General features: G+C 39.4%; 1 protein-coding gene across 1 annotated transcript in view; it reads left to right on the forward strand.

Moving 5' to 3' along the window:
- LOC105286480 (proteoglycan Cow) overlaps positions 1-22,155 on the forward strand; it is a 95,179-nt gene that overhangs the window by 39,949 nt on the left and 33,075 nt on the right. Inside the window, exon 2 of the mRNA XM_011351458.3 lies at positions 10,886-10,943. Coding sequence (XP_011349760.1) covers positions 10,886-10,943 — 58 coding nt within the window. The remainder of the gene's footprint in view (positions 1-10,885; positions 10,944-22,155) is intronic.

Below are 22,155 nucleotides of genomic sequence, written 5' to 3' on the forward strand. Positions count from 1 at the left end.
GTAACGTACTTTCACGACGCTGCAAGAGCGAGTCGCTATGGGGGTCATGGGACACGGGGACGGGGTTGATCCCATCGCTGACAACAATCGCCGGATCCCGCCGTGGTGTGGGGAGCCTATTTGCTATGCACATTTTCCAGCAAGCTCCATCGCGAAACTATAAATAACCATGATCTTTCGAGGCGTGGCGGACTGAAAATTATATCGAGCCGTTTACATCATCGCGACTCTCCCTGGCGCGGTGAGGTGCGGTGGGCGTAAATTATGGCTGATGCACATCTACTACATTAGCTTCGCCCCTGTCGTAATTAGCTTCTTGAGCATTTTCCGCATTTTCCGCATTTTCGAGTGGCTCGCACACACTTCGCGCGATTTCTTCCATTATTAATTAACTTTGCACTCGTTTCTCGTTTCGTGCGCTGCGCGTCTCCTCCTCGGTATCTTTTTCGTCCTCTTGATGTTGCTCGTCATTGCGCGATAGAAAGTTGACTCCTTCATCTCGTGTCATTTATTTTCGCTCTATCTCAAGTGTGCTTGCGCGCGAGTAAGGGAAAATGCTTCTCTCTCATCTACTTCGCCAGCTGGATCGTATTTCAACGGACCGAACTATCTTTTACACGCGAACATACACGGTAGCTAGCTCTGCCTCTTTTTCCTTTTTTTTAATACCTAGCTAGTTTCGTACGTGGCGGAATAAATTTGTGGGTCACATATTACTCACGTATGGGGGATACTTTATTGCCTAGACGTGCATCCTGTAAGAAGCTATAAAGTAAAATACGCGGCAATCGAAATGTACGTGTTTACAATAGCGAGCGAATATATTTTCATGTCGATTCGCTCCCGAATTGGATTACTGCCAATAAGCGTTGGTGATAATCCATAAAAGAACTAACAATAATATCATTTTTACATATAATGATCCTTGCGAAGATCCATTTCTAATTGGAATTTTATTTTGTCATTATTCATTCTCAGACTACTTCTAAGTTAATGAGCAGAATTATAAAATTGCTCCTTTGACTTTTGATGAAAGAATAATTATTTGGTAACTTGACATGCCCATTGATGTATTTTAATTATTTCTATTAGATAGGAAAAAATAGGATGCGATTTCGAGATACATATCGGCAACAGCGTTCGATTTAAGCTTCGACATAATAACGCGAGTTTCTGTCATCCTTATGTTCTTTAATTTGTGCTTGCAAAGGAAGCCAGTCCTCCATGAAAAAATTCCAGGCATTTAAAAATGCGAGGAAGATAGCTTTCTTTAAAGCGCTACCTGAAAGAGGGGGAGAGGGAGGGAACGTTCAGGAGAATATGTGTCTTGTATTTTGATTACGTTTCCGAGTGCTTGTCAGCATTTCTTCGAAATCTTATTTTTTCGACGATTCATGAAAAATTCCCGGATATAACTTTCATAATGTATACATATCGTCAATACATACTTTGTCGATGTTAATGCTCTCGGCTATTTGTAGGTGATAATACTATCAATACGATAAGATAACTATGAGGAACACCCTCGAGATAAATATGAAGGATAAAATAGGCAAATCTCACATTTATATAAAAGCATGAATAAAATATGAGGAGCATATCCGAATTTATTTCTGATACGAGATTATCCATCGATATACACCGATACATTGTTTATTGTATAGCGTACAGCAATACTGCATATAAAATAATGATATTTATATATCACAAATGTGTAAATTATTAAATGCATATAATTAATTACGCTCTGTATTCACGTAAATATTTAAATGCTGAATAAGACTGGCACTTGAATTATATAATTTTGGACTCAGAAAAGTCTCATGCATCCCTAATTACGTTAATAATCGCAAATTGTTGTGAATTTGCGATATACGCCGGTGAATTTACGCGCGACGTACCAGCTCGGCGACGACACAACACGTTTTTTCCTGCAAAGAGAATAAAGAGTGGTCAAGAGGGTTGGAGTTGCAGGGCGGGAGAAGAAAGGTGGGGTAAGCGCGGCTTGGCGGTATCGATAAGCTGATTTACGATCGTGAACCGTGCGCGCGATATAGAACGCTTGCCAGCAAGGAATATAGCCGGTTGCAGCAATGGCCGACGTGTCCCGGAGGTAATGCATTTTATAGTGAACCCGGCGACATTCTGTGCAATTCGGCCCCGCCGAGACTCATCCCAATGTGAGCTCTCTTCCTACTAGGGAGTCCCTAGTATCCGGTTGAGCAGTGTTACCCGGACATCGTCCGGATCATCGTCTTCAGCGGTGAGAAAATTCACGTTCATGAACTCGGCACTCGTGCCTTCCTCCCATGATGTCTATTATCGGCAAATGTTGTTTAATTGCAATAATTCACGGATCGTATTTACCGTGGACCAGAAAGCATTCCTGGGATGTTCCTGGCACGTCCGCGCAAACGCAAACGCGTTTGTATGACGCGACAAGTAATTGTGAGCATCGAGAGAAAAAGAGCAATTTAATATTTTTATAGGAGTTTCCTGCGTGGCCGCGCAAGCGCAAAACTATCCTCCGTAAAAATGCATCAAGCATTACCGCGAGCATAATCGACACAGTTTAATTCTGTGTATGTTTCGTCGTATATCCGTCAGATGTCTGTTTTCATTTCTTTTCCGTTAAATTAAAAATGCGAGGATCGCGTTGAAAAATCTTTCATCTCTTTTTGAATACAAGCGTTACAAAATATTAGCAGAAAATACCAAGTAATGACTCGGTAACGGGCAATTATAAACCTGTCAGAATGTCGCGGAATAACATCAGCTGTGTATTGTGTTTCAACAATGTAAATGAAAAATGCCTGCAGCTAGAACAATTTTGCTAAAAACAGCAAAACGACAAATAAACCGATACGACACTACTTCCATTTAGGAAAGAATGTAAAAATTGCATGCTTAAAACTGCGATACACAGTCGAGATATATTCCAAATTTGTTGTTACTACCTTGTTAAAAATTTTGCTTATAAACTACGTTACTATAAAAATCATAAAAACTTTCAGGATGTGTCCTAGATATCGCGTTCGTGGTAAAATGTTTCATCACAGTAAAACTTCATCCTTTATTCCTGCAGCAAGTTTTCAAACTGATTTCGAACACAGATGTCGGAACATTTTTCAAAAAAATAGTAGACAATATGTGATGCAGGAATACCTTGGATCTTTTGTAGACCATGGCCATATTATAGTTATGAAAGATAATTGAAGAATTAAATGCGCGCGCGTGTGTGTGCATATAATTGTGTTTCTTGTTTTGTATTTGTGTTTGTTCGCCGATTACCAGCGAATTCGCGAGGATAATCCACGACTTGGCTTACCGAATTCGGAGTCTATTTGGTTTCGATAAAGAAAGAATAACAATCCTGAGTTCTTATCCCACGTTGCCGGCTGCAAAAGAACAACTACGATCTTATACTTTTATCGCAAGCTTGCCCTCCGTTCCCAAGGTAAATTGCTTAATTGCATTACCCCGTTAAATACATTTGAACATCGCCAACGAAATCGCGACAGAAACAAACAGTTCCAACGTAATTAAACGTCATTAAATCTTCGTCTTGCAATATAATTGGCATCTGCACGCAGTGAAAAGTAAAAGTTCAATCCGTTCAATCAGAAATAAAATCTTCACAATCTTCAATAAGTTACAACGAGATATCGCACTACCGCTTTCCGTGACATCCGGAAGTTTCTTGTAATAATTTGTTGTATCAGTTCTTGCGTCTCTATTATGAGACCACGCGATGTGTGGTCTGGTCATCGCGGAAATAATATTTATGGGTTCTCGCACAATCTGCGGATTACGGTAACGCAGCAAACCGAGGGATTCACGTTGCTCGAGAGTACGAGTCAATTCGCGCCTTTGAAAAGCCTTGAGCGGTTGTCGCCGGTAATCGGATAGAGAAGTTTCCACAGCCGCACCGATGCCGCATCCACGCGATTGCGAGCGAGCAAACGAACAAACGAAACGAACGATTCCGGGCTCTTGGCTGCATTTCAAAGCCGTTCCGTGGCCCTCGAGGGCCGTTGCAGTCGAGGACCCGCAGCCGATTAACCCAAATCCCCGCCATCCTTTTTACAATTCACGCGAACCGCGATGGGAAAGCGAGATTCGCTCGCCCGATCGAAGAAAACTGATAATGGGCGTGGTGCGAGGAACGACTTTCTTCTATCTTGCTGGAGTAATCAGCGGGCAGTTGCAAGGCGAGCTAGTGTAAAGCTTCGTATTATTAGCTTCTGCTAATAACACGAGCGCCTTGTTGAAAATTATATGATGCTCAACATCATGTGACTGTGGAAACGCGTGTACTCTCGTGTGTGCTCGTGTAAAGAGAATATGTTAGTAACATGATTGTAATAGTGACACAATATACTCCATGAGATGGTATTAAGCAAGAGTAATATTTGATCAACATTGAGGCGACGAAAATTGTCAGTTGCCACATAATAATTAACGTATGTAATACGCAAATTGCGTCTCTGTCAATTATCTTTATTTTTGGAATAAAGTGCATAGATTTATAAAATGTTGCAGGCATTAGATCATTAACTAAGTAATCTGAGTTTTATTTAGATAGCGATACAACTCAAGCGGCAAAAACAAAATGCATGTATGTAGGTATATATAGAATAGATAGATAGACAGAGATATGTTCGAAAAAGCGATTTTATCTTTACGAATTTTCTTCGCACGACACATTCCGAGTTATACCGAATAATGTCTGTGCATGCAGAGAGACATAGTTCTAAATTTCCTCTAGATTAAAGTACAGAGATCTCCGAGATTTGCGAAAGCGTAATGCTGAAAAATTATAATGCAGCCAGGCAGAATCTGCGTTGCTCATACCACCATGTCTTGGGAAATTAAGATTTAAAGTAAATTTATACAAAATGTATATTTTGCTTGAGACGCACGAACCGAAAAGATTGCCGCATTTTATACGTGAGAATTCGTGGCAAAGGAGGAAAGACGTGTAAGAGCGGCTAATTGCTAAAGTTCCACCAGCGTCCGATTTCCCGTTACAGCGCTTTTGCGTAACATTACTTCCAAAGGTTGGAACGAAGCGATATGGGGTGCAAGAAGAAAAAAAGTCATTATTCGTTGGATTGAATGGAAAAGTTTGCTCAACTTTCCTTTCCGCTAGTGTTTTTAAAATGGATTAACTTACCGATCGAACCCACAACGTTGAGGAGCAATGTATAGCAAATCGATAAGCAGATTCCTTTATCTTTATTTCTCTTTTCTGGAAGATAAAGAGTAAATAAATAGCTAAAAATAAGATAGACGAGTAAAAGCATGTAATTGCTTTTAAAGAAGATCGCAGGAATTATTTTTGATAGAATTTTTATAGCATTTCACAGAAAATATTTTTCAAGCGATGAAGCTTCATGCAATTTGGATTATTTGATCTCGCCTCAGGCGTAATATATATTTTTGTTTAATTCTACTAGCCAAACTGTATCTATGTGAATTTGACAACTTTGTTTTAATAAATTAAGTTTTGAATACACGAAAAATATTAGTATTTCGCTCGTAGCTATTTATAATAAAAATAATTTCGTTTCTAGTTTAAAGCAACAAAGATTATAGTATTCTTTGCGGAAAATGCAAGAATTGACTGGAAAGGGAAAACTGAGAGAGAAGTAACCACGAAAAGAAAAGAAAAAAATAAAATCTCGCTTACAGTTTATTGAGTCACAAGTTTCATATTTTTGAACATATGCCCAGAGATGCGTATTATGAATACTGAAGATACCATCGCGCGTAAAGCATGATTCATCGGTAAATAGGATGTTATTCACAAAACCAGATTGAACTTCTTCTTAATTTAATAGCCATGTAGGCATGTACAAATTCCTTTTGATTTGTAATCATAATAAATTGTGAACCTTGGTAAAATGGTATGCGTGGAATCGGTTTTCATGTAATAGTCGCTGACTTGGTTGATAAACTTATCTCATTCATACATATCTCTCGAACATATTGAATCAATCTTTCTACTCTACTTTGTTTTTGGATATTCTTTTCTCTTTCTGCTAACTCTTTTTCCAGACTCCCTGTCTCATTTTTTCTAACTTCTGCTGCTTCAATTTCTCATTCTTATTTTAATATCTCTTTCTTTCCATTCCATATTGATCCTTTTACCAAAAAGTTTTTCATTATTATTCGATTTAGTTGGTTAACGAGTAACATTTACATTTTAATAGTTGTATTTATGTGTATAATGGTAATAAAACATCTTTTGATTTATCCAATTTGAATAAATACTTTCATGTGATCCATTTTTTTGTAAGCAGAAGAAAACCTTCAAAAAGCCCTCTCGGTCCCCCGAGAAGGGTGCCGAGGGGAGTATGGGATTTTTACTGACTAAAACTCCCTTCATGGCCTATTGAGGCTTCCACACCTTGCTTGAGTGCGATTTGAAGGAATCGCAGGAACCGTAGAAATATAAGTTCTTGGTTTCCCTGCGCCAGTATGCTTCTGTATGGGGTTGATGTTCGGGACTCCTTCATCGTCTTTACAGTCCCATCCTGATTGTGGCGAGACGGGACCACCATTTTCTTGCCATTTTCTTGTTCAGAATCTACCTAATTCCGAAGCAATTTCGATGATACTCACCGACGCACAGGGACAATACGACGAGTTCCGAATTTACGTGTAGCCGTGAAAGCGCGTTTAGGAATTGATTTAACCACCGTTCATCTCGGTTTAGGTCGCTCTTGTTCAGATGCAGGCAAGTTGCGAACTTCAAAGACCGTTTTAGCGACCGCTAATAATTCATACGTGGTCACGCGCGAGGAAAAGCGGCAAATTATTCCGGCTGAAGAGTAACGGAATTACAAAGCGAGCGTTATGCATTCGCGCGAATGCGGCACCGAGCGCGTAAATGCATGCACGCCACCGTGGTTGCGCGAGACGTAATGTCAGTAGACACCTACATTTCGTTAATGAATGCCATTGCGAGCAAAGCCGGCCTTGTTGCACTTGCGAGCTGCAACCTGCTACGACTCGGACATTTATTTCTCTCGCATCGTGGCTGCGCGTACCGCGTAACTCTGCGATGTTTACTGCGGCAACGTTTAACACTGTAGAGAAAGGATGTGAGGGAAAGAGAGAGAGAGAGATAGAGAGAGACGGAAGCATATCCTTAATGGAGAGATGTCTATGAACTACTAGTTCTGCACCTCTGCAAGTATCATGAATAATATCTCTTAGATTTATGGTGATTATTAGGTCAGTGTGACGTATGCATTCATACATTATATTTGGAGGGAACTTTAGAGAGAAGACTGCAGTACGTTTTATATTTTATGCTTGTACATCATGCGTATACGTAATCGCGAAAAATAGCAGTTTATCTCCCGCTGTTTTACATCGTTAAGCTCGGTCTTCACTCGTTACAGCGTTGCGTATTTATCTCTGTCCCACTTCATGGCAATGCGTACAAAAACAGTTCGTTAAAATCCATCACATTTTCCGGATAAATATGTGGCTTGCATCCACGGTATATATCAACTGCACAATTTATCAGATGCTATTCACAAATAGCTAAAATTGCGGACACAGTGGCATGTATGAGTGCCTTAGTGGATGCGGAAACATTAATTGGATGTCATAAACATGCATTAGTTTAAAAGCTAATTTTATAAATATATTGTCTAATGAGTACGTAGCATGGCTAGCTGCGAGGTCTCAAAATATCGTTCGAAGATAAATCACGATTTTATAATCACGATTTTATAATGTTTTTCGGGATATAGTTTAATGCACACAGAATTCATTATGAAGTCTTTTTACGAAAATGCAATGCGGACGTAGCTACGCCTTTTATTCTCGGCGCCAGTTCGCAGTAAGGCAACTTTTCGGATTGCACCTTTTTACCACTTTTTCGACATTTTCCGCTCGTTTTTCAGTTTTATTCGTCGACTCGATAAATTTCACAACGGTTTCAAAAGCCGGAATTCGCCGCAGTTTTACCGTTTGTTGGCAAATTTGCTCGGTCTCCGGACGGTGCGCATTTTATTTATCAGACGAAAATTTTACGCTACCTTCTTATCATAGTCAAAATTAGACTATAAGGTATTCTTTATTACAGGATGAATAATACCGTATCTCAGAACAAGTTAATATACCTTGCACGTGTGTGCGCGGATGGGGTGGCGGACAACAAAGGCAGAGGTAACATTTCGCTTGAAAAATGGAGAGAAGCAAGTCGCTCAGCGGGGAATCGCACCGGATTTTTGGGAAAGTCGATCGGGAGACCGACATAATTTTTCAGAATTTTCAACGGCCGTCAGACACTCAGCGCGACGAATCGCGATCCGTTTTTCTCTGTCTGACGTATAACTTAACACCCCTGCGGAACGCGAACGAGTCTGACAAATAGCCCTTTGCTCTACGGAGTTCTTCGCCCTGTTTTTCGTTGCTCTCTGCTGCGATGTTTTATTGGATTTCACGCTAAATGTTTAGCACCGCGGAATAGAACATGTTAAAAATCGCGACTTAACGAGAGCGCGGTTACTCTCAGTAGTCCCCTTTGCTTTGGGCCAGACCAAGTCACCAGCCGAATTGTTCCTTCAACCATGCTTGTGTGTGCCGAGCAGTTAATTATTTCAGGTAACATGAAACGCAGAATTATATACTTTGATAACAGCATTTTTTATTATATTCTACACTTTAGTATAATAATTCACACGTTTTATCATCACAAAGGATGATTTATACATTATTAAACTCTCTCCATATCTGGTTTTATTCATTTTAATATGTCATCACGTGCAATTTTTAATATTATGTTTACGACGTCACGATTAAACGTATTTCTCTACACATTAAAAGCAAAATGCTCGTATAAAAATCATCCATGGATTTTAATGCACGTTCATCCACATATATGCATATCGCTTTTTCTTTTTTAATTAAAGAAGTTCAAATCAGATATTTTTACTCTCGCGTTTTATTTTCATGAATTTACTGTAACAATAAATTTCTTCTCCGGACATGTAAATTAACCTGTTTTGAGATACGGTATTATTTTCAACCTGTAATAAAGATACTTTATAGTCTAATTGTGACTATGATAAGAAGGTAGCGTAGAATTTTCGCCTGATAAATAAAATGCGCACTCGGAAAACACGACACAACGAGAGAGCAGCAACGGCTCATCCTCGATACTCAACGATTCTATTTTTCATAGAGCTCGTAATTTCATGACTGCCGCGGCTTTTATTTTCGCGTGATCTTTTCGCCCGCAGACTCCTCCCAGCCGGCTCTTCATATTTTGCACGATCGTTTTTGCCGGCCACGAAATAACACACGACATGGCTACCGGTTCGCGGATGTGTGTGTGCTTTCATTTCTCTTCGTGGCACCCCATACATAGCTGTTTACGGGGACTATTTATTCGCAGCAGCGTTCGGTGCATTATATGTGTCATCTGTTTTCGCGAAATGGCCGCACTTCTGTCGCAGTAACGTTCTCGAGTAATCTCGCAAAACGGCATGTCGCCGTGCAATTAGGGAAGAGCAATATTCCTCGATCGAGGATGATGCCGGTTTCCTCTGATAGGTTCAAGGGCGCTGGATTTCGTATTTTAAATTTGTACTTTAAATTTGCTCCGATCCGCTCAGCTCAAGTCGAATGAAGTCTGTAATTACCTTCCCGCGGGCATAAAAAGCCCACAGTTTACTCAAATGAAAACTCATCTCGAAAATTGCCCTAGCTGAGTCCTTCTTCAAAGGGAGTGCTCATAAACCGCATACGTTTTATTTATTATTTAAAACGTATAACTTGTGCGACTACGCGCAACTGTATGCAAAATGTTTGAAAAGTATAATCCTACTCTTCAAAGAGAAAACAGTCCGAAAGAAGGTATTTACCTAATGCATGATACAATGTCGTCCGTGAATACGTGAAACATATATGTGTGAAAAATATTTGTGCGCTTTTCAAATCCAACGCTGTATTGCACATTTTATACGTGCCAGGCTATTTCATTTTTTATTGTATACCAGAATGCAGTATACGAGTGTGTCATATAACATATTTTTCATTTCTTTTTATTATTATTATTATTATTCTGTAGCATTAAATATCTACGGCTTTACTTGATTTGACAATTATCGCGCAATGTTGTTTACGACATCACGAGATCCGCTGGCTGCCCCGAGGGTAATTCCGCAATTTCGCAACGCGCCTAGCATTTGATATCGCAAGGTATTCTTTCTCTCGACTCGGCTCCGTTATTTTATTTAACCTCCGTAACTCGCGGTCGATCTCCAGAGCGTGGTCAGCAACCTACATTTCAGGCGGTTCCCTATAGGTATTTTAGATGTTATCCACGAATTGTTGCAAACTGGCACGTGAACTATCACGCGAGCTCTGTCCGCAAGCTCGCTCCTCTTCGTCCTCACACCCCCGATATTTCTCGTCTACCCTCATGTCTTACTCCCTCACTTCTCCCTATTTGCCGTTGACCTCGGCCTGAACTTCGAACAGATTATGCGTTCTTATTTTATCGGGCAACCCTGAATTTTATGCACGTGACGAACGATCGTTTGTCATATTCTCGGTTCACGTGCATACATGCATTCTATCGGTAGCTTTCGCATCACGTCAATCGAACTGCATTTTGGCGCAAAATGCAGCTTACCCTTGATCCCGTGACGGTGAAAATACGATCCTCAGTCAATCCGTGCTCTACTCTTGTGCATGTCTCAGTATATTCGAAACTAAGTACTACTTGGGATTGATAAGTATTAGATTGGTGCAAAAAGATTGCTATGAAGTTGAATAGCAAAAATCGTAATTATTTTTACACCAATATAACCAATATAATAGAACAATCTTTCCTAATGTCGATTCTCTTTTTTTGCAGGATGATACCCGCATAATGAAAATGGGCGACAAGAAACGTTGGATACACGATCCGAATAGTAAGTAATGTAACACTGAACATATAAAAAAATTATAAGTATATTTTGACTATAACATTAACCACTATATATTTTAGTATTATATCCGCCGTATTTTTAGATATTAAATGCTTCTTCAAGATCGATATTCGTTCTTTATATAATGCATCCAACTCGACTTTCATATCGTCTGAAAATGATATGATATTGTAAACGAGAACATTTGCATAATCATAATGAAAATTTGACTTGGTGCATTTGAATCGCGCGTGAGTCTGGGGAAACATTTCACGGCAGAGATGTGTCATATCGTGCGATGCTTGTGCAAGTAATTGGCATTGTCGCCGACGAAAATTGTGTTATGACACATCGAATGAATTTCATGTGGTGTGTATTCCCTCGGGCGCGGATCGTCGCGCGCGATGTCATCGCCCGTCTTTCGAATACCTCACGATTTTTCACCCCCGCGGTGATGCACGTTCGCGAAGTTTTCGCGCCAGGAGGATCGTAAAGCCGGATATACGTACGACCGGCATGAATTCGAATGGAATCTCTCCGCCCGCGTCGGCTGGTTCGCTCGGCGAAATGTGATATTTATCACGAGCGTTGCCGCTAAATTCCCCAGAAAATTCCAAATATTATATATACTTCGCGTTTCGCGACAGAATATTGTGGAAATCTGGAGTAAGAGTCGGAACGATAGATGCTTGTCAAAATGACGCGAATACTCTCGACAAGAATATCACGCGATGCGGATGATATGCGCGAACAAATATTGTTTCCTCGTTCTTCTTCTTTTGCGTAGACTCGCGTAGAAGTTTTGCAGGGAACACTTGAATATTTAAAAGAGCTTGATTAAAAGTAACGCGCGGTCGCTTCCCGCGCGCGCACATAAACTCAAATTCGCGAATCAGATTAATAATTCATATTGTAGGATTATCTTGAGATAAAAGACTTTACACACTGTGCCTCGTGAATAACGAATTTTCAATTTTATACGTAAAAAAATGATCTATCTGTCCCGCGCGTTCGCGCTTCTTCCTTTATTCCTGCTTGCAATTGTCAACGTCATCGTAGCGCTACATAGTACTGATTTAAGTTAGCGCCAGATTATGCGCGATTCATAATTCGCGATTTGTGATTCGTGATTTGCAGAAATTTATTGGACATTCGAGAAAATTCGTTATTCATCAGCGTAAATTTTCACACTATTCGTGATTTGCAGTACATCATTCATAATTCGAATGGATTGATTCGTATTCTTTGAGTTTCGCCAAAAAACCGCTCGGCTAGCGAATTAGTGCGAATGCGAATTGCACATGACGAATTTTCCCTCCACACTATTCACAAATTTACGAATCACGAATTATAAATCGCGCATAGTCCGGCGCTAGTTTTAGGATGATAAAATCGCTTCTTACAGTACTTAGTATGCAGTTGAAATTTATTGATGGATAAATGAAAGAGGATTTTATCGAACGTATTTAATGCGAGTTATAAAAAAAGGGCGAAACTTGCATGTCGCCTTTTAAACGCTCTCGATTCGGATAGCGTCATCATTTAAAATCCAACTGGATTCACTTCACCAAAGATCTGTGTATAAAAAGCGCTGTATGCAGGTAGCAGCAGAACGGATTTGTAAATGAGAAACGTAATTCTCTTATATATCGCATGTGTGTATAGCGCACACTGTGGAAAGTGGAGGATGAATGCATAGGGAATGGACAGGCGAGTTGGATGCATTTATCCCAATTTTTTGTTGCAACGTTACTTTTGTCATTTTACGACTTTCTTTTTTCCTGCCGGTTCTTTTGAAATTGGCTTTGACGCATTGTATGTCACTTGGACGCGAGAATTCTTTTTAATTCGTAAAAGCCGCTCTTTTTAATTTATGCACCCGTACACGTAATTTGCGCCAGATAACTATGCACGCGTATTTATGCATTTGACTTTAATTGCGCAAAGCGATATGCGCGCAACGTGCATTCAGAAAAACTGTGAGCCAATTGGATTTTCCTGTACATTTTAAAATTGTTTTGTTTCGCCTAACTGTTACGTTGCGTATACTCATTAATATGTACATAATTATAATCGATCGCACATATTATATTATGCATTTGCATATTATACATTTGTGTAATACAATATATTATACAAAGCGTGCGCTATGCGCAACGTGACATGGAAGTTTATTGATATAATCGCTAGTATTCATTATTATTAAGTGAATCATTTCACTGGTCATAATTAATAACGAGTAAATACTACATAAACGCCTAAGATATAAATATTGTACTGTAATCTAGTCGCGAACGTTCAACTCTAATTGTATATTTTCTCTTCCTCGAAAATACACAGAGAAGGGCCATTTTATAAAAGAATATTTAAGTATAAGACATTTTTATTATTTTTCTAAATAATGCAATTTTACTCTCTCTCTCGCGTGCGGATTTCGTAGCACGAAAAGGGCTTGCACACTAAAACGGGTTTCGAGTTTACACGAAGAGAAGTATCTTCTAGCCAAATGTAAACTTTTATGCGGCAAAGGGATACGCAATGTCTGTCAACGTTTCGCGAGTTAAGCTACTTTAGGAATTGTTAACGAGAATACGAACAACTCCAGATGAAAATTTATAATACTTTAGCAAGGAAGACGAGGAATACATTATATTTCTCTATTTCTTTCAATCTTCTCCCCGAAGGAGTGTGCGCGTGTTATGACAAATTTTTAAGTAAAGTCATGCCATAAAGAACGTAGCAATGACGATAAGTTTCATTTCACGCTTCTTAACGTGATATAGTTTAAGGATAGGTGAAGGCAGAGCGATGGAAGGGCTGAGATGAGTCGAGTCACGTATTTAATACCCCTTTCCACAGAATCCTCTCGCGTGCTCGATTTTGCGATGTTATCCGCGTTGATCGTCGTTTTCCTTCGGGCGACGAAGCAGATAGTACATGATGCATCCTTAATTCTCACAGAGTCGGTAGATGTTCGCTGGCCTCACGCGATCGTTTTCTTAAGCAACAGCAGAACAAAAAAATTCTCATCCATTGTTGAAATAGACATTTCTTCCCCGACAATTTAATGACAGTAAGAAATGCCAATAATATTGGAAAAACTTTCACAGCAGAACATTATTCGTCCTCCATTTTTTAATATTACAGCATCACGATTGTGATGCTGTAATCATCTGAGACTTTTAAATCGAAAATTGCACAGAAATGATTTGATGAGAGAGAATACGATATCTCAACTCGGCCAGACACCAATTTCAATAAATTACAGCAAGCGACATGCACGATTGCGCGTTATTTATACGTCTTAATTACGCGGTATTTATAGCGATTTGGATGCAATGGTTGATGACAATCGCACGCGAACCGACACGCCGGCGGGCACAAATTGATGTTTCAGCGTGTAAGTGTAATTGGACCTGACTGTAATAATAACGTGATCTTGCACGATAATACGCACGTTGCAGACACCTAATTATTATCTGATAATATATATCAAGGAGAGATAGAGAGAGATAGATATAGTGTAATGCTTGTATCGCGATTCTGTATCTCAGCGGCAATACAGCTTATTCACGTGCGATCGAATTCACGAGTTCATATCAGAATAGTGCGTTTATCATTATGTGGATCGGTTCTTTAGATAATCTTGTTTTTAAAGCAGTAAACGGTAGTTGCGCAACAGAATTATTATTTATATCATTATGATGTGAGATTTATTATACTAGAACAACACAGGCGCGCGCTATTTCATTTTTCAATATTGAAATATTTTTCATTAAATTTTTTTTCTTTTTCCAAGGAGTTCTGTGCTATTTATATTGTTCTTTGGCATATTGCGAAGAGGTCTCGACGATTGAAAATCATTTAGATTTAGAAATGAAAAAGTTCTAGCCATTAAAATTTTTTTCTCTTCCGAGGAGTTCTGTGCTATTTATATTGTTATTTGGCATATTGCCTAGAGTTCTCGATTATTTAAAATTCGTTAAAACAATAAATGAAAAAGTTCTAGCCATTAAAATGTTTTTCTTTTCCGAGGAGTTCTGTGCTATTTATATTGTTAATTGGCATATTGCCTAGAGTTCTCGATTATTTAAAATTCGTTAAAACAATAAATGAAAAAGTTCTAGCCATTAAAATTTTTTTCTTTTCCGAGGAGTTCTGTGCTATTTATATTGTTAATTGGCATATTGCCTAGAGTTCTCGATTATTTAAAATTCGTTAAAACAATAAATGAAAAAGTTCTAGCCATTAAAATGTTTTTCTTTTCCGAGGAGTTCTGTGCTATTTATATTGTTATTTGGCATATTGCCTAGAGTTCTCGATTATTTAAAATTCGTTAAAACAATAAATGAAAAAGTCCTAGCCATTAAAATGTTTTTCTTTTCCGAGGAGTTCTGTGCTATTTATATTGTTATTTGGCATATTGCCTAGAGTTCTCGATTATTTAAAATTCGTTAAAACAATAAATGAAAAAGTCCTAGCCATTAAAATTTTTTTCTTTTCCGAGGAGTTCTGTGCTATTTATATTGTTATTTGGCATATTGCCTAGAGTTCTCGATTATTTAAAATTCGTTAAAACAATAAATGAAAAAGTTCTAGCCATTAAAATGTTTTTCTTTTCCGAGGAGTTCTGTGCTATTTATATTGTTATTTGCATATTGCCTAGAGTTCTCGATTATTTAAAATTCGTTAAAACAATAAATGAAAAAGTTCTAGCCATTAAAATGTTTTTCTTTTCCGAGGAGTTCTGTGCTATTTATATTGTTATTTGGCATATTGCCTAGAGTTCTCGATTATTTAAAATTCGTTAAAACAATAAATGAAAAAGTTCTAGCCATTAAAATGTTTTTCTTTTCCGAGGAGTTCTGTGCTATTTATATTGTTAATTGGCATATTGCCTAGAGTTCTCGATTATTTAAAATTCGTTAAAACAATAAATGAAAAATTTCTAGCTATTAAAATTTTTTTCTTTTTCCGAGGAGTTCTGTGCTATTTATATTGTTAGTACAACACAAGCGCGCGCTATTTTATTTTTCAATATTAATAGTGTTTTCGAATAATAATATCTTATATCTAGTATGTATTATACGCACAATTATCACACTCTACCAAAGTAGTAACCTTCACGCGAAGACAGCCGCGCGATGGTAATATAAAATGAACATAACGCACAACGCGAATCGAGATAACCAATCAGCGTCGCGGAAAAGAGGCAACAATGATTTCGATTTGATTTAACACGGCTTTTTTAAGAGTGGATCCGTACAATGAACTAAAGAGAGAATGTTATTTTAATTAATTTAATTAATTAATCTTAATTGCATACTAAAAAAACGCAATGTGTATCACAGTTAATATTTTTTCTAGTGAAAGAAAAGTGTTAAAGAAAATGACATATTCATTAAACTATATTATTAATTTTGCTTTTTAAACATTTTGAAGAGAGAAATATTCTGTTTGTGTGCAAAAAATATTATTTTCTTTTTGTTTTTCTGATATTACTTCATTTACTACACTCTATGTCTATGTCGTGACAAACAGTTTGATGTCGATCCCTAGATTTGATAGTGAAATCGAATGATCGAGATTCGGACTATTGACATTGAAGCCGCATCTACAGATAGATTGATGATTAAGTTACGTTAAAACGAGATGTATTTTGTTTCAGTTTAATTGCAAAATACATTACCACGTTCATTTTGTGCAATAATTTTTCGGAGAGTTATGTAACATTTACCTGAAAATATCATGATTCCCATATTGATATTACATGTTGATGTTCTCTATAGTATTAATATACCCGAATTACATAATCATGATCGCAAACTCTCGCTGAACTCTCGAGAGCGCGTGTTTATTATCGCGTTATTTCTATTAACACTGTTAAATGAGAGCTTGACGAACGTAATGAAATCGCAAACACGCGCTTTACATTTCCCACGCGTTTACGTGTTTCGTTAATTGCGAGAGGAGTCCTTGCGCGCGGCGAGCCAAGGTAAGGCAATTCCTCTCGAAGCAACACGCTAGCTAGTTGATCGCCGTATGAGGGCATACATCATCATGCCATGGGATGCAGTCATCGAAGCGCACGCAAATACGTATGCGTTCGCACATGGATGGTGCGAGGTATCGTGGTTCTCAGGACACCACGCGCGCGATTGCATCCGCGCCTGCATCCGCCGAAAACGAGCTCGTGTTATCGCGTCCCGCCGTCGTTATCAGAACGCTCTCGTTGTTCTCCACACCATTGATCCTCCAGCGCTATTAGCATCGTTGATCATTCCATCTCCGAGTGGAGATGCGCGCGCGTCTGATCGATCGATCCCCATCCTTTACCGAGACGCCTAATTCGAAGCGAACGTCGGCGGTTCCGGGCGCATTGTGTCGCGTAATCGCCAGTATTGTAATATAACGCCGCGCAATCCCATATTGTAATATCGCCGAGTCGCGCTCTCTCTCACTCTCGGTGTCTCCCCGTACGATAGCTGCGCGATTTATGGTATCCGCGGATCCCTCGTGGCGACGGTGTCGGTAATAGATGGCGAGCGGATCGGCCATCTCTCGCGGCGATCGACTATTCTCGTAAATCGTGCTGGAAGCACAGAAAAGAAGTCCCACGGCGGTCCCGAGGTAATTTAGAGGGCTCAAGCCGTTCTCGCGCCCTCGAAGGAAGGGTAAATGAAGGAGGATAGGACGCGCGGCTCTTCGCCGTTCTCATTCGGTCCTCTCTCTGCGGTCGCGAACTAATAACTGTATCAGCGATCAGAATACGGTAATAGCGAAAGTTGGCCGTTAACGCGACAATGCTGCCCGCTGCGGTAAAGTGGATTTCAACCATCTTTTATGAACTTTTGGAACAAAAATGGGCCACCGTCGGTGACGGCGACCGGAGGGGAATAGTTTCAAGTAAATTAGTACGCTCGTCGAGCGAGTTGCGCAAGCGAGCCGAGAAGTCTCGGGATCCGGTCCTTTCTGCAATTATAATATATTCCGTCCTCGTGCCACCTGACGTTCGTCATACTCTGGTGGATTGCCGTCGTGGAGGTCTTGTCCTTTTTCTTTTCTATATTCCGCCCACCTACCTTCCCTCCTCCCCCTTTCGCTCTTTCTCGCTTTATAGCGTATAATCAACGTCACAATCTGAAGCAAGGAGCATCTCTCGTTCCATGCAACTGTCTCTTAGCGTGTGTAACGCTCCGTTAGTCGAAATAATCCTCGGTTGTGTCGGTTGTATTTTTTTTAACATACCGGAAAATCTTGTCGTTTTGTCGAGCATGACGAACAATACGGGAGAAATGGTATTACTCCTTGACGCTTTCGCTACGGAATTTTACTATTTCATTCTCGCATTGGCACGATCCTTTTTTATATTGTGTATTCTCTTTTTGCTTGCTAATGGAAAGTTTTGTTTTTTGTGATTTTGCCTTGCGTTTTATTGTGTTCTTGACGCGTGTGTGAGAAATAGTCGTTTACATAAAAAAAAAGATATTTGCGATGTTCAAAGAGATCTGGAAAATATTATTTACGAGATATTCTGCTCTGATAAAATGCAAACGACTATTTTATTTTACACCAACGCAAAATATCTTGTAAATAATACTTTTTAGATCACTCTTTGAAAAAATATTGCAAATAATATTTTTATGTAGTAAAATATTATTGGATTAATTGAATTGTACCTGACACATTTTTGCATTTATAAATAATTCACTGAATGTTTCTGTAAATTTTTATTGTAACAAGTAAAATCATAACAACGGGTGTATTCAACCATTTTGCCAGCAATACGTATTTATTTAATCTATCTGTAATCTAAAACTAAATTATTAAATACATGAGATATTTGCAAAGTTCTCTTCTCCAAAAATATTATGAAATTCGATAGATTTACATTCAGCAAAATATTATTTGTACAAATGTCGTTTTACGTTTCATGTAACGGATCACATTTCTCTATAACGTTTCTTTCCCAGATCTGTCATTATACCAGTAATTTCTCTATTTCACTGAGATAACGGGCAAATTTCTGTTGTTAATGGTTAACGTGGAAATCTACGTCCGCGAAAAATCCGCGGGATTTCCACACGGTCTTTTAGCGGAAATGCAACTTCGCCTGGATACATGCGAATATTTTCCGCAGCCCGCCAGAAAGCCGTTCGCTACAAAATTCTCGACTTTACTGCCGCGAAATCCGGAGTTACGGTCGGCGGATTGGTTCGATCCGGCTCGAAGAACCGCTCAAATATGGCTGGCGAATGCTTACATTGAATACTTTCACCCCCATGTACGTCTATCCTTGAAGAGCCAAACGCGGCTTTTCCGGCACGACGTGGATCCGCTCCCCTTTTGCAGAGTCTGTGAAAACTGCCGAATCGCGTTACCTCTTTCCCTGACGGGCACCTCTTTCGCACGAGGGAACCACAAGGTGTAACGCTTCGTCCATTAGCCAAGATTCACGGCGATATCTTATGGCGTGTGAGATGTTACCGCGGTTCGTTCATTCCGAGAGGGTGCAACGTGCAGTCGCGAGCGCGCAATGTGGCTGCGGGCGACGTGCGTCTCTTCGTCTTCTCTACTATGGCCAGGGGAAAGTTTTCAGCTATACGACGAGGAACGTGACGGGGCTTTAACTATATAGACTCCCTCGTCTTTCCATCCTCTCCCCTCTCCATTCTGTTCCCTTCTTTCTCGTCTAATCCCGCGAAATTAAGCCGTCAAGAAAGTCACGGCCAGGTCTTCTTAATTCATGTACGGTCGACTCTAATTTCGACCCAACAGCGTACCGTTTGCGCGATATTGCTTCCACCGGCACTGGGAGACAAGGCTCGCGTCATAAGAGAAACTTTTAATTGGATATTTTGAAATCTTTAATGGGGGATGATGGGGATGAAGATGTGCGGACGCGGTGGTGGGTCCTCTTTTATCGATTAACGAGGGGGTTGAACGCCCCTTTGCTCCCGCTGGCGCGCGCGATGGGTGGGTTGCCTTCTTCCGCTACAAGCGCCACGCATATTACTCGGTGAGGAGAAACATGGAGCGATTTCACGCTGCATCGATGCGCCAGCAAGTTTCCCTCCCAGGTGTTTATAAAGTGTCACGTAAACTGTCAAACTCCGGTTTTTACGAGTTTATAATAACATTCTCGATGCGAACGTATAATACTTTCAGATATCGCGCGATGTCTGATTACTGTCGCGTGAATATTGAAATCAATTCTGTCGCAATTTATAACGGTATTCGTGATGTAATTTATTTCATATATCGATGCGAGCGATATAATAATAAACTCTTGAGTAATCCTTGAGAGACCACCGAGTCTTTGTGGACGTTCATAACTGTCACGAAAGCGAATATTGCCGATGAACTTTCATGAGTTTATAATAGTATTCATGAAACAGTTTGCGTCATGGTACTATAAGTAATATGGTAATAAGCTTTCAGATAAACTTACAATTAATTGCCTAAAGTGACACAGAATTAATTGCACTAAAAAGTTATACTTTATTTGATAAGCATGATGGTTAGTTTGGATCACGCGCACCATTATTTTAACATTGATAACGATGATATAATTATCGCGTTTGCATTATAATATAACAATACGTAACAAATTTTCAGTAACGTACACTTGATTAATTATCGCACGTTTGATGTGCCAGTTTATACTATATTTGCAAACAAGGTCAATCAATTATATCTGGACCATGTGGAAATATTATGTACTTTGCCCCAATTAAAAAGAAAACTGGCAATTTGGCTGATTGTGAGTACTTGCCAATTTTATGCACAACGCAAAAACTCGCGCGTTGTCGGAAGCAGATTTCTTTCTTGTCTCCACTGTCGCCCATTTCCCAAATTGCAATGACTTTTTTGTGCGCTTGCAAATGGGAACAAGCAACGTGCTATCTATATAAAAACTGATTACGTAATTCCGCGGCCAACATACCTTATTTTTACCAAAGAAAACTGCCATTTCAAATGCTATTTCGTTACTATTTCCATCAAAATTGAAAGGTAAAACAATTTAGAATTAAGATTTGATTGCATGTTCTCAAAATCTGGAAAAATTTCGTTACTTTATATAATTTTTCAGTAAATAGCTTTTCATCCTCTCTTTGAGAATTATTGATCTTTCTGAAAACGATATATTATGTATTACAACGGTGATAATATATCTAAAGATCTAAAGAGTAACCTGATAAGAAGGCATACGATAAAAGGAAGACATGAAGTATTACAAGGATGCTTTGCTTATATCATGCTCAATCAATCTAAAGCGTAAAATTTCATGAACCTAAGGAAAATAGGTGTTACGTAATGGTCGCGCAAATTTCGTTATAAACGCGCACAGGCATGTGAGAACAGTCGCGAAAATTTATTCGCGACCAAAATGATTAAAAGATGTAAACCCTCAAAGGCACATTAAATCTTCGAAGCGCGGAATACATTATCAGACATGACACGCGGTGGTCCGCCAGATGTGGTCCTGTGTTAGCATATTCGTTTTTTGGATGCCGCATGCTGAAGAGCCGGCCGAGGCGAAGGGTCTGATTTTATTGATTGCAAAGATGGCAAGAGCGAGGAGAAGACATCGGCGATGCTTGTTTCCGGAGTTTAATGAAGAAGAGAGATTCGATCTATTTCGGGGTTGGCTGGGAGCATACTCGAACGATCAATATCGCTTGTCGACGCTTTCCAAGCGGGTAGAAACCCTTATGTGTCTGTATCTACGTCGGATAACACACGGCGAATTGTTTTGCTTTGCAGACAGAAAATCCGTCCGGATTTGACGGCGCCGGCGATTGGTCTCATCGCTGCTCTGGTTATTGTGGTAAACGATTGCGACAGCAAATTATTGTCATGCGTTCAGCAGGGGAAGAATTATAAAGGGTGGTCAGCCCACTCCGTTATGATGCACTATTTACGGCATCGGCGAACGGCTCGATAAACATTACAGGAAATACGCCTTCAGTTTGCGATTGCGGGGAGAGTAGTGATTGTCGATATAATTGAATTTATGTTGCCGAGACTCGCTCGTTCGTGAAATTAGTTCTTCCGAGCGTTCATGTGGTGAATAATGCTAGGACATTGGTAGAAAAAAAGAAGATAGTAACAAAGATCTAATCGAGTTCAGTTGTACTTTTATGTAACTAATGATGAAAGATAAGATAAAATCGATTGTCGTCTGGAGCGTTAAACGTGACGTGACGTGGCA

Source organism: Ooceraea biroi, chromosome 5 (assembly GCF_003672135.1).
Source record: "Ooceraea biroi isolate clonal line C1 chromosome 5, Obir_v5.4, whole genome shotgun sequence".
NCBI lineage: Eukaryota > Metazoa > Arthropoda > Insecta > Hymenoptera > Formicidae > Ooceraea > Ooceraea biroi.